Source organism: Rhinichthys klamathensis, unplaced genomic scaffold (genome assembly GCF_029890125.1).
Source record: "Rhinichthys klamathensis goyatoka isolate OS25496 unplaced genomic scaffold, OSU_Roscu_1.1 h1tg000157l_1, whole genome shotgun sequence".
Classification (NCBI taxonomy): domain Eukaryota; kingdom Metazoa; phylum Chordata; class Actinopteri; order Cypriniformes; family Leuciscidae; genus Rhinichthys; species Rhinichthys klamathensis.
Window position 1 is genome coordinate 697,501 of NW_026606692.1, and position 12,745 is coordinate 710,245.

A 12,745-nucleotide genomic window follows, 5' to 3' on the forward strand; every position below is an offset into this window, starting at 1 on the left:
AGTACATTCCAGAGCAGGACACATTGATGGACAAGATCGTTGAATACCATCGGAAACACGTGTGAGTGTGAAGTCATGACTCAAAGTGAAGTCAAACCAGTTGTTTGGTTTAAAGGATGTTTAATGCAATATGGTTCATCCGTGAGCAAAGTTAACATTAGCATTAAATGATCGGTGTGCTGTTTATTGCCCCTTATGAAGGAGCTTCTTATTTAGCAAAATTCCTTCTATTTAGGTCTTTGCTGATTAAACAGACATTCAGGGACTGGGATAATTGTGTACAATTTGTGGATTGCTTTGACATTTTAAAGTTCAACCCACGTTTAATTTAGGAGGTGCAGTATACTGTGATATTTATCAGGTTGCATCTGCAATTATAAACGTTCTGTTCCTAGACGTGAGTGCTGAGGTCGTAATTAAGCTTATTTATCTGTCAAACTAACTTGTTTTTGCAAAGAAAAGAGGCTTAATTTTGTACAATTTGACCATTTCACAGCGGCCAGACACCAGCTGAATCGGACTACCAGCTTTTGGAGATTGCACGAAGACTTGAGATGTACGGAGTGCGTCTTCACCCCGCAAAAGATCGAGAGGGAACGAAGCTCAGCCTCGCCGTGGCTCATTCTGGTGTGCTGGTTTTTCAAGTAAGTTAACAGAGTTTTGTCTAAATAAATAAGCATACTATTTAAAGTTTCACCCATTGTAGATCTCAAGCTAACTCAATTTCTGCTTTTATTGAAGCTTTCTTGTCTTAAATTCTCACTGAATGCACTTTTTTTATATGATTTCTAAAGGGACACACCAAAATAAATGCGTTCAACTGGTCTAAAGTCCGCAAGCTGAGCTTCAAGAGGAAGCGCTTTCTCATAAAACTACGACCTGACTTAAATGTAAGTGCTCTCTTTTTTTTAGTTGGATTATTTTTAGGCAGTATCTAAATGTCTCAACTCAAAGCTATGTCTTTACCTGAGTCATGGATTCATAAATAACTTTTGGTACTTGCATAAATCATTTTCTGTCCATTTGCCCTCTAATATATATTTTTTAGGGCTTTCAGTTAAACGCGTTATTAACGGTGTTAACGCAAACCCATTTTAACGGCGTTCATTTTTTTATCGTGCGATTAATGGTCTTTTTGGCCTAGCAAACTTTGTAGTTTTTTTCACATGCTTTTGCAACAGGACGCGGCGCTGCGCTATGAAACCCATTCATTTCAATGGCTTGCGCCGCGCGAGGACGTTTTGAAAGCGCAAGCGGATCTAGCTAGACCGGAAACAAAACAACAGGCACGACACACACACTTGTTTGGGCTTGCGAGCCGGCCAAATAGTAGGTTAACGTTACGTTTTGAGTGGGTGACGAGCGCGAGACGCCGAAATGGATGCCAATAAGATTCTGAATGGAAAATTTACTCTTAAAAAGTTGCCAAATGGTTCTATTGACAAGACCAAAGTGATCTGTGTGTTTTGTCATTGTGAACTGAGCTATCATCATCGCAGCACATCCAGTCTGAAAAACCACTTGATGATGGCCAAGCACACACACACACACACACACACACACACACACAGCTGATGCGAATTCTCCGCCCCCTCGTCAATATCAGGACCTCGTCAGTATTTCTTTCACCCTTTTATTGATGGACAGTGTTACATTGTGTGAGAGATTATTTGCTCCAAGTGAGAATGTTAGTGTGAAATTGAACACAGTATATGACAATGTTGTTTTCGATCCACTTTTCCATGTTGATAAGAGCATTAAAATGATAAAAAATAATGGGACAAAAAGAAATCAAGAGACATTTAGAATAGATAAAAATGTGTGATTAATCGTGAGTTAACCATGACATTAATGCGATTAATCACGATTAAATATTTTAATCGTTTGACAGCACTAATAGTTTTACTAGGACAAATAAGACACAATGTTCCGTCTCTGTTCTCTATAGCAGAGTAACTGTCAGGACACTCTGGAGTTCATGATGGGAAGCAGGGACTGCTGCAAGGTGTTTTGGAAGATTTGTGTGGAGTACCATGCCTTTTTCCGCCTGTACGAAGAACCCAAACCCAAGCCCAAACCGGTTTTGTTCACCAGGGGTTCCTCCTTCAGGTTCAGGTAACAAATAGTGCAGATACATTTACTCAAATGGTGTCTCATGCAGTTCACCACATCATCAGAAATTAACTTTACCGTTAAGGTACATTTCAGAGACATTATTTTACCTCTGTAACTTCTTTCCCAGGTTCAGCATATATTCTACATGGATTTATTTGCTAATTGATAGAGTCCAAGAAGGTCTCAGTTCATGCCAGATGGTTAATGTTTTGACATTACTTTGTTTTTGAACCTGTCTGTTGTTTGTCATGTTTTGTCTCATCAGTGGCCGCACACAAAGGCAGGTGATTGATTATGTAAAGGACTCAGAATTCAAAAAGGTTCCATTTGAAAGGTGAGATTTCTCTTTTGATCTTCGTCTAAATGTCACTACCTTTCTGCCGCATTTCATTTTTCTCCAGAAGTCAACACACCAAAGAGAAAGACAAAGTATGAGTGCAGTTATCTATTTCCCAAGAACCTTTATTGAGAGAAATCACATTATGCATTCATAAACAACACGCCTCATTTACACGTCATTTTTTCAATATGAGTTATTCAAATTCCATTCAAGCCACATAAATATGTCTCCATTTAGCATTTTCACCAGGTGGAAATTATCAGACAGGCTAAAACATTTTTTCAAAAAATATTTCAGAGACTTGAGGAATGCTGCTTTTGACTAGTAACCATTAAGCCACCCAGAACGACCTAGCAAAATACTCTAAAAACTACATAGCAATGCTGTAGTAACCATCTACTCACGCCCTAAAAATCATCCATAGCATCCTAGAAAACACCTGGCAACACCCTAGAACCCACTTAGCAATGCCTTAGCAACCACTCACATCATGCAGCATCACCAACAAAGGTTTTTTAGCACTAGATGAAAAATCTAGTAGTTGTTGTCTAGCAGTATGTCAAGGCCTTTTCATTATCGTACAGTAATCCAATCAGCCAACATCCATGAAGTAGCTGAGAGGATATAGGGCCACGGTTTTGAACCTAGTGATGAGATCCCCTTGGAAAAACTCCTTGCTGATTGTTTCCAATCTTCCATCCTTAGAAAACATAGTAAAATCCAGTCCAACAGTGATCTTTCTCCATTCCCACCCAGGCTGTGTGCTGAGGGTCAAGTAGAGGTGAGTGTAATCTAGATTAGTATACAAACACAGTATGAATGCATTAAAATAACCCATAATATGCAAGCTTAAAGTCAGCATCAAAATCAACCCCAATTACTTTCTTAACTCTTTCCCCGCCAGCGTTTTTGATGTAGATTTTTTTTTTTTAAATCATTTTCATACAAAAAAAGTTGTATGGCCCCCAGAATATTTGGCTGTATGAAAAGCTGAACATGCAATATATCAAAAGAAAGAACAGACCCTCTGCTTTTAAACAAAGAACCCCTTTTTATTCTAGCTTCATGCATTCTTTTTTTTTAGTCAACTTGAATTTGGGTAAGTTTCAAAGAAAAGCAACAAAATCAAGCTGAAAAAATCACGTTTTTGTCGAAAGACTACGTCTGGATCGGATTCAGAACAAAGATTAAAACACAGATGGAGTAGATCGAGTCCATCAACACCCCTAATGCTTCACAGTCCTAAAGCTCGTCCTGGGTCAACATTTCATTCGGTAACATTAGGAAGTTTTGATTTATATGCTGTTTAATGTTGATGATCCCGTTATTTTACATATGCATATGCTTACATATGCTGTCACTTGTTTCTGCTTCTTCTTCACATGTCTTTTGATCTGGAGATTCAGTACTCTTTCAGAATTTGCCTAATAGCGCCCCCTATCGCATAACAGTGAAAACACGGAAAGCCGGAAAATTACGTCAATGGCGGGGAAGCGTTGTCTCATAAATGACGGAATATTACATCACCGGCGGGGAAAGAGTTGATACATGTTAATGGGCTTATTCATCATTGCATGTTTTTCCAAAGTAAATGTCTTAATACATTTTCAACTAAATTGTCTGCCTGTTGTAACTTGGTCCGCTTCCATTCTGGTATAGATTGTCTAAATTAAATGGCTTACATTTTCTTGTTGACTTGTTGTCAGTTTATGCCTCTCATCCTGTTCCTTCTCAAATCTTTGCGTTGTACATGTTGCAGAGGAATGCCAGTGCTTCAGGACACCAGGCGGACTCACCTCTTGGGCGCACCCAAGTGACTGTTGAAAACCCGTCTCTCCAGCGCTACACTGGAAGCCTAACCTCACAGACCAACGGATGCCGAAACGGGACCCATGAGGAGGCAGATGCTCGATTAAAGCCATCCCCATCCAAGCAGCAGGCTGAGCATCTGAGCACAGGTCTAGCATCGCATGCTACCAAGGGTAGCAGCTCCTCGATACCTTACATCGACTGCAGTGACATAGATAGCGAATATGATGTGGTCAAAGGCCTAGTCACCAGGTCTCACTCCCACACACATGACAATGATGAGGTTGAGCCAACTGGCTGTAGAACGAGCAAGAGTAATGGTTATGGAAACGGTCAGCACAATGGACTAGGGGCAAGCAAGTCAAGATTTAGGGAGTCTCCCATGACCACCCATCGGTTGGGGAAGAGTTCAGACACCTTCAGTGGTAGTCAATTGTCTAATGGGTCGTTTTGTGGTAACGGATCAGCACGTGCTCTACCCCTGAGCAGTACCTTGGTGGATGAGTTGTTTCAAGGTATGGATAGACGTGGTCTGGTCTCACCTTCCGGTCGCATAGTTGGTTCCCGGAGTGCAAACTGCAGCCCGGTGATGAGCAGTTTTCACAATACCAACTCCCTGAACCATCCAGAGCAGATCGGCTACAGTGGTCATCGCCGTTGGGATGACGGTAGCCATTACCATACCAATGGCCGACCTGGGAGCGAGGCTCAACATTACGGGAGCTACTCCCCAATTGTCAATCGATCCCCACACTTGCAGAAACTCCACAACGGCATGCGCAACCGTTCCGACACTGACCCCATGATTCTGAGCCAGTTAAGTTCAACCCCGGCCAATGAACCGCGATCAGTGGTCTCGAGGGCTGAACGTATGGCCGCCCTAGAGCGGCGTGTTGCTGCTAATGGGTTTGGAGCACCTAGCCAAGCTCGGTCCAGCAATGTCCAGCGACTCTATGGAAGCCGGCTGAGTGCTAATGACCACAGTGGCCCAGTTCATATGATCGATGGTTCCACTAGTAGTGGAACGGAGTCTAGTGATTCAGAGTCAGATGCGGGCAGCAACTCATACAGTCAGCCCCTAGTCTACGGAAACCCTGGGGCGGCCAATTCCTCCCCTATGCCCCGAAGCAAGTTCTCCTTGGGCAGTCTCCAACTTGAGGATGAGGGCCAAGAGGGAGAAGATGGCTACGGTTATCCCATCAATGATGAGGATGGGGCGCAATGCTTTAACTGCTAGAGAAGATGAAGTGTGCCTGGTTGAGGGTTACAGGTGCATTGTGTAGTTCCTGTGCCGCTAGTGGGCATAGTATGGCCTGAAATAGCATTAACCAATTGGGGCATGGCTATCTGTTTGGCAGATACAGGCAGTGTTTGGTAATTACATTTAGTGGCACTAGTTGAGCAAGTAATACACATTTCAAGATCAACAAGATTAGCGATGATGGTATTTTTTCAAGATTTGGAGGGTTTAGGAAGAAGACTGTGTTCTGCCTAAAGGATATATTTTAATATTTCAAATATGCACAACTCATAACTATTACTCTTTGAAGATTAACTTGAGATTGATGAGGAGTTGAAGGTCCTACTGCAAAGTGCCATGTCTGTAAATGTAGAGAATGAAAGCTGATTATAACTGCTACCCATATTACTGCGAATCAGTTGATTAGTCATTCAGTATTGCCAAGAGTTTAATATTGTGAAATATTTCTACTTTGTCAGTCTTGTAGAATGAAAGAATTACAAAAATACTGAAAGATGCCATATCTTTACTTAATCTGTAAATACTTCTCTGTTGGCCATAGCTATAGCTTATAGAAGCTAATGTTATGCAATATCAATATGTAATATCACTATTCCGTGGCTTTGACTGTCACAGCTAGGCTAGCTGGTTTACAGCTGCAACTTCAATATTCCGATGGATAACTTGTGTAAAAACTTGAACAATAGTCATATAAATAGATCATACTGCTTGGGTGGTGTATGGTATATTAGATAATCTAAGAGATTGTGTAGACGAGACGTAAACAGTAGAAGCTCCAAGTTCTTTACCTTTGTACTTGGGGTGCTGATCTGGTGGCATTGTCATGTTTGCTTGCCTATTTCCCAGCATGCATCACTCCTTAAAAAAAAACGGCATTGTAAAGATCTCATATTATTTTGTTTTGCTTTGCTGCTTAATTTCTTTTTTGCCTAAACAAACTGCTGTATCTCTGGCACGCCTCATCAATGTCATCTGTCTGCGGTGCGTTTGCAATGCTTGATGTTCACTCGGTTTCTGAGTATATTAACCTGTGCTCAGGTTGCATTGCTTTTAAGACTTCTCCTGCCCAATGTCAGCACTGTTCTACCAGCATGTATCTCTGGAATGCCTCACCTTGTCTTTTTTTCCTCTCTCCTGGAAGCATGTCAACCTGTCCTTGTCTCCAGCATTTTACCGCCCTGTCCTGTTGTAAGAGACTTGGCATTGACACGGGCCCCTTAAAATGCAGTGGTCTTTTGAAGTGGAGATGGATGTAAGTGAGATGTGGACAGAGAAACTTGTTTTGAGGCTCAGCATGTAAAGTCTGAAAAGATTAGGAAGGTTTCCAAGAGCTATCCAAAATGTCCTTCAACTTATGTTCAATAGGACCTTTTATCCAGACTTTCTAGGCACTTTCTCTCTCTCTCGGTTTTTGCTTATTGCCTTCTGATGCACTAGGGAAAACATTTGGACTCACATACTTGCATAGTATAAGTTTCACAATCTTGTCTATGAAGCATATTTTGATTTAAAAATATACGGTAATCTTTTCATTTTCCAAATGCAAACTTTTCCTGTTTTACTTTTGCATGGCAATCTTATGTCAGTGAAAAGTTTTCGAAAGTGTTTGTGAAGCCAATTGCAGGACCACTGCATTTTTTTTGGGCCCGTTACATGAAAAGAAAGCATTGACGATATTTATTGGAAAGCATTAGTTTAGGCCACTGTTGAACATACGGTATGAATGTATATAGTCTTCACTCTCCCAGCGTTTCCAATGATCTGTAATTTATCACAGTCAGTGACCAAAGTAGCATTTCTGGCTTTTTGCAAGTTACACTAAAATGTGATTTAACTTTCTTTTAGGTTTTTATCAGAGTACCGTAGTAGTATTGAATGATTCACTCTTTTTCAACCTGTGATTCCTCCTGATTTTTTCAGTATGCAATGTACTTTGCTGAGGTATACGAAAAGTTCCAGATAAATTTGTGTGATATATTGTAACTGTACTTTTTTTTTTTTAAATACTCATAATTAACAGTGCTATCTCTGTGGCACATATGCAAAACAATTAACCATAAGTGTATGTGTTTACAAACCGTCTGACGTAGACTGTACAATAATTAATAACCAGGTAAGCAATGGAAAGTTCACACTTGTTAGCCTTTTTTTAACTATTCCTCTTTGTTGCAACCCTGTAGCACATAAATGGACTTTCTAAAGTTGCAAGGTTGTTCATTTTCTCGATGCCTCTTCACAGGTTCTGTATGATTGATGTCTGTTGGATTTTTTTTACTACTCCAAACCCCTTTCATTACTCTTCCCTTGTCTTGTTCATTTCTGGAACACTTTAACATTGTAAATGAATGTGTACTGGTAGCAATAAAACTTGGTACTTGTGAAGCGGGGCTCCAGATGTTTACATTTCGATGCCTGACGGTCCCCCTTAGATGTTAGCGCCCCCCTCGTGTGTCTTGTCTTGTGGTAGAGTAGCCGTAGTCGTTCTAGTTGTGTGTTTTGCATGTTTGACGACGCATGTGTGCGTGCCACCATGAGGCCTTTGTCACCAGATTTGCAGATTTCCTCAATAATGGCTGCGCTGTGGACACTCGGTGCATTTGAAATGTCCCGGTTCGCATGTCGCATCCCATTCGTGCCAAGGCATGGGACACGAAACGTTGTCGGGCAAGTATGTGAATGTACTTGTGTAGTGAATGTAGTGGTCTGAAGATAAAACATGTTCCCCTCCCCATCACCCAGGGAGTGTGTTATGTATCTCGGCAGTGTCCTCAGGCGGAAATCCCAGACTTGGGATAGTGTGACTCACTCATGTCTGGTTCCCGATGTGGCGCTGTCAGCCGTAGTCCATTTCTAAACACAATGTGTTGTGCAGCTTCACCCCTTGGCAATGTTCTTGATAAATCCAGAATCTTTACTAGTAGTGTTAAGGATTAAAATGTCAAAACTACCTTGCAGAAAAGACCAGCTTAAACTGGCATGAAGCTGGTTGGACCATCATAGCCATGCAGTTTACTGGTAAAATTAAGCTCAATTCGCTCTAGTCTTTTTGGTAAAATGGTTGTTGCTAGTGAAGAATTGCTTGCTTGGCTTCTTTTTCAGCAGGGTAGTTTTACTGCATTTACATGTTGTACCGATTGCATTTACTAAGTGCAGTAAGTCTGACTAATCCATTGCTATTTGATTACCAGGTCTGTATTGCTTCGAGACTTTAGCATGACCTGCCTGTTCTCCTGTAGGTCCTGTTTCCAGGAGCCCTCAGCACAACGAGTCTCCGTCTGCAGGCAGGGTGATGGTAAACGGCCAGAAACAGAGTCTCAGTCTCGGCCAGAGTCCAGATGGTCGTCAGCCTTCTCCTCTCACCAGCCCCTTACTGACCGACGCCGGCTTCGTTCGCACAGACGACGAGGACGAGGTTCGGAGGAAGGTTTGTCTTTTGGGGAGGGAATAGTGTTTGAGATTAGCACCATGTGCTAGTAAAAACTGACTCTGGTGGGTCACTTTGGACGAGTACTCTATAATAATACATTGTGGTTTATGTCAAATTGTTGACAGTTGTAAGAGGGATATTCTAGTCCTCGCTGATGATAGTATAGCGATGGGTTTTCAGCAATATAACAGTGACAAACTAAATACCAGGGGTGTCCAATCCTGATTCTGGAGGGCCACTGTCCTGGAGAGTTTAGCTTTAACCCCTGTTAAACACACCTGAACCGGCTCATCAGCTTACTAAGCATACTAGAAACTTGGACAGTGGCCCTCCGGGGCCGAGTTTAGACACCCCTGCTATATACACGTAATACTATCATTAAAAGTCTACACAGCCCTGTTAAAACAGCTGGTTTTTGTGATGTAAAAAATGAAACAAAGATAAATCATGTCAAGAACTCTTTCACTTCCAATCTAAAAATTACAGCCTATGCAGTGGCTCTGAAAACCAGTTACACATTTCAGGGACAAAATTGGAATAACGAACTGCATAAGTGTGCACACCCTTTCATTATAGGGTATGTGGCTGTGCAATCACATGCAGAACATGCATGTATGAAATTAAAAATAGAGCTTTATTTTACTCAGTATTTATTTCAAAATCCACTCTTAAAAATCAAATGTTGGCTGAAAAATGTGCCTGACCAATATATTGCCACTAGTTTTCACGCTAATATCTACTTAAGCCCAGTTATTTTCTCTCTTCTATGGCAAAACGTTACATTTGGACCCAGTAATTGTTTTTGTCAGCCTTTTTAACCTCCTTGATTGTAGTTCATGAACAAACACAGCAATCAATCATCTCCTGCAGTCGATTTCCAGGACCCTCGGGTAATTTCCCCTTTATATTTCACTCTGCTTGAATTGAAGGTGCTCTAGACAAATTAAGGTTACGATGAGAGGTGGAAAGACTGCTTTAAAAGTGTTTTCTCATCAGAAGTGCCACTGCGTTTTGGTCCAGTGTCTCTGTGGACGTCTCAGAATAGGAGACCTAGATAAACTCAACCTAAATTCCTGTCTATTTAGGGCAGATTATGTAGCGGCGGAGTGAGCGGCTCAGTGAACAGTGAGAGTTTTACTTGACGTGTGTGTGTGTGTGTGTGTGTGTGTGTGTGTGTGTGTGTGTGTGTGTGTGTGTGTGTGTTCACGCAATTGAGTGAGGATAAAATTTGGTTTTGTCGAAGATCTTGTCTAGTGATTTGCTACTTGCTATGCATTTCTGCTCTGTCTTTATCAGAAGAGAAAGATGCTTATATTTAAATATATGTAATAGTTTTATTTTCAATGCTTATATTTGCTGAAAGTTACATTTTTATTTTAGTACACTAGCATATGGCCTTCAAGCTAATGTTCATTATCATAAAAGCCACCAAACTATAATTTTGATTTCATGGCATCTTTATATAGAAATTAGGGCTGTCAAAATTAATGTTAATTGCGATGCATTAAATGCGTTAAAAATATTTAACGCAATTTACGCAGCATTCTGTTTTTTTTTTCTGACTGCGCTACAATATAATATATATAGGCTACTTATACAGTATATACATTATTTTGGAGATTCAGTGTGACAGTATTCCAACATAAAAATATATTTAAATATATTACTAGGTGCAATTAATGGTGTGATTATTGATATTTCATGATATTCCGTGATATTTCACGTAGTGATGTTGCGCAAAGCTTCTAGGTTGCACATCACACGTAGGCTTACTATTGGCCGACGCTGGTCATGTGTGTGTGTGTGTGTGTGACGTACAACCTAGAAGCTTTGCGTAGTTTCACTACATGAAATATCACGGCCGTACAGAGAAGGAAATGATTAGTTGAATAAAGTCGTTATTTTTGTTTGTTTTTTGCGCACAAAAAGTATTCTCGTCGCTTGATAAACTTAAGATTGAGCCACTGTAGTCACTCGGACTATTTTAACAATGTCTTTCATAACTTTTCTGGGCCGGCCAGTTTCGATCCCTTAAGAAGCCTATGGATGAGTGAGACAGCTCTTAGATTTAATAAAAAATATCTTAATTTGTGTTCTGAAGATGAACGAAAGTCTTACGGGGTTGATCAACATGAGGGAGAGTAATTACTGACAGAGTTTTCATGTTTGGGTGAACTAACCCTTTAACAGCACTAATGGAAATATCTCCTATCATTTTTTTGTTCATTTAATGTAATTTCTCTCTCTGTCCCTCTCTCCTGCTCACAGAGGTTCCCGACCGATAAAGCGTACTTCATCGCCAAAGAGCTCCTGACCACAGAGAGAACGTATCTGAAGGATCTGGAGGTCATCACTGTGGTAAGATCGTAAACACACTCTCATGTGCTCTGTATGTGTTCAGGCTGTTTTCGGTCATTAAATACCTCGAAGTCTAATGGATATGTCTGGGATGCTGCTGCTGTGACGGATGCTGTTATTTACGTTTTGCATTAGTTTTAAATCACTTTCTCTTACCCCAGTTTCATGTGAAAGGGGCATTTGTACATTTTCTGAAAAAAAATATATGCTGCTAACATTCCCAGTATTTGTTAAACTTTGTTTTCTGATAGTTGTTAGATTGTTAGGTTGTGGAAAAGATGTTTGAGGTGTTGGCTAGGGGGATTTCAGTGGTTTTTCTAGAGAGTGAGAAACCATTCAAAAAGATTACGCAAGAGTTTCTCATGCGCACAGACTAGTTTCATGCTCACTGAGAAACTTTTTGCTTGAGAAACTAGTCAAAAAAAATCTCGTGCGTACGCAAAAGTTTCTCGTGAGCTTGCGAAAGTCTGTATATTTTTTATTTTTGTAAAGGTCCCTTTAGAGGCTCTGTAAAAATTGAATGTTTACACAAAGCAAGATAAATTAAATCAGGACGTTTAAAGGATTAGTTCACTTTTAAAAAAACTTTTGCTGATAATTTACTCACCCCCATGTCATCCAAGATGTCCATGTCTTTCTTTCTTCAGTCGAAAAGAAATTAATGTTTTTGATGAAAACATTCCAGGATTTTTCTCCATATAATGGACTTCAATGGTAGCCAAACGGTTCAAGGTCCAAATGACAGTTTCAGTGCAAACTGTTCAAAGGGCTTTAAACGACACCAGACGATGAATAAGGGTCTTATCAAGCGAAACGATCGGTCATTTCAAAAATAAATAAAAAAGTTAAAGTTTTATAGGCACAAATGCTCGCCTTGCGAACTCTCCTGTTCGAACTCGTTCATCAAAATGAACGAATCTTTTTTCGAGTCAATGACTCGAAAAAAGATTCGTTCATTTTGATGAACGAGTCAATGACTCGAAAAAAGATTCGTTCATTTTGATGAACGAGTCAATGACTTGAAAAAAGATTCGTTCATTTTGATGAACGAGTTCGAACAGGAGAGTTCGCAAGGCGAGCATTTGTGCCTATAAAACTTTAACTTTTTTATTTATTTTTGAAATGACCGATCGTTTCGCTTGATAAGACCCTTATTCATCGTCTGGTGTCGTTTAAAGCCCTTTGAAGCTGCACTGAAACGGTCATTTAGACCTTGAACCGTTTGGCTACCATTGAAGTCCATTATATGGAGAAAAATCCTGGAATGTTTTCATCAAAAACATTCATTTCTTTTCGACTGAAGAAAGAACGACATGGACATCTTGGATGACATGGGGGTGAGTAAATTATCAGCAAAAGTTTTTTAAAAAGTGAACTACTCCTTTAGGCGTACTTTGTGTCTTTATCCATTTGCAAATGAAAGGTTGACTGGAGA

General features: G+C 40.3%; 1 protein-coding gene across 3 annotated transcripts in view; it reads left to right on the plus strand.

Moving 5' to 3' along the window:
- Nucleotides 1-12,745, plus strand: part of farp1 (FERM, RhoGEF (ARHGEF) and pleckstrin domain protein 1 (chondrocyte-derived)) — a 100,437-nt gene that overhangs the window by 63,065 nt on the left and 24,627 nt on the right. The window contains exons 7-15 of one of the 3 annotated variants that reach the window (XM_056258633.1): nucleotides 1-61; nucleotides 497-644; nucleotides 795-890; nucleotides 1,949-2,115; nucleotides 2,381-2,449; nucleotides 3,161-3,236; nucleotides 4,215-4,413; nucleotides 8,762-8,949; nucleotides 11,221-11,310. The exon at nucleotides 1-61 is cut by the window's left edge and continues 54 nt beyond it. In XM_056258633.1, the coding sequence (XP_056114608.1) occupies nucleotides 1-61; nucleotides 497-644; nucleotides 795-890; nucleotides 1,949-2,115; nucleotides 2,381-2,449; nucleotides 3,161-3,236; nucleotides 4,215-4,413; nucleotides 8,762-8,949; nucleotides 11,221-11,310 (1,094 nt within the window). The remainder of the gene's footprint in view (nucleotides 62-496; nucleotides 645-794; nucleotides 891-1,948; nucleotides 2,116-2,380; nucleotides 2,450-3,160; nucleotides 3,237-4,214; nucleotides 4,414-8,761; nucleotides 8,950-11,220; nucleotides 11,311-12,745) is intronic. The other 2 variants (XM_056258635.1, XM_056258634.1) reach the window with 2 other exon arrangements.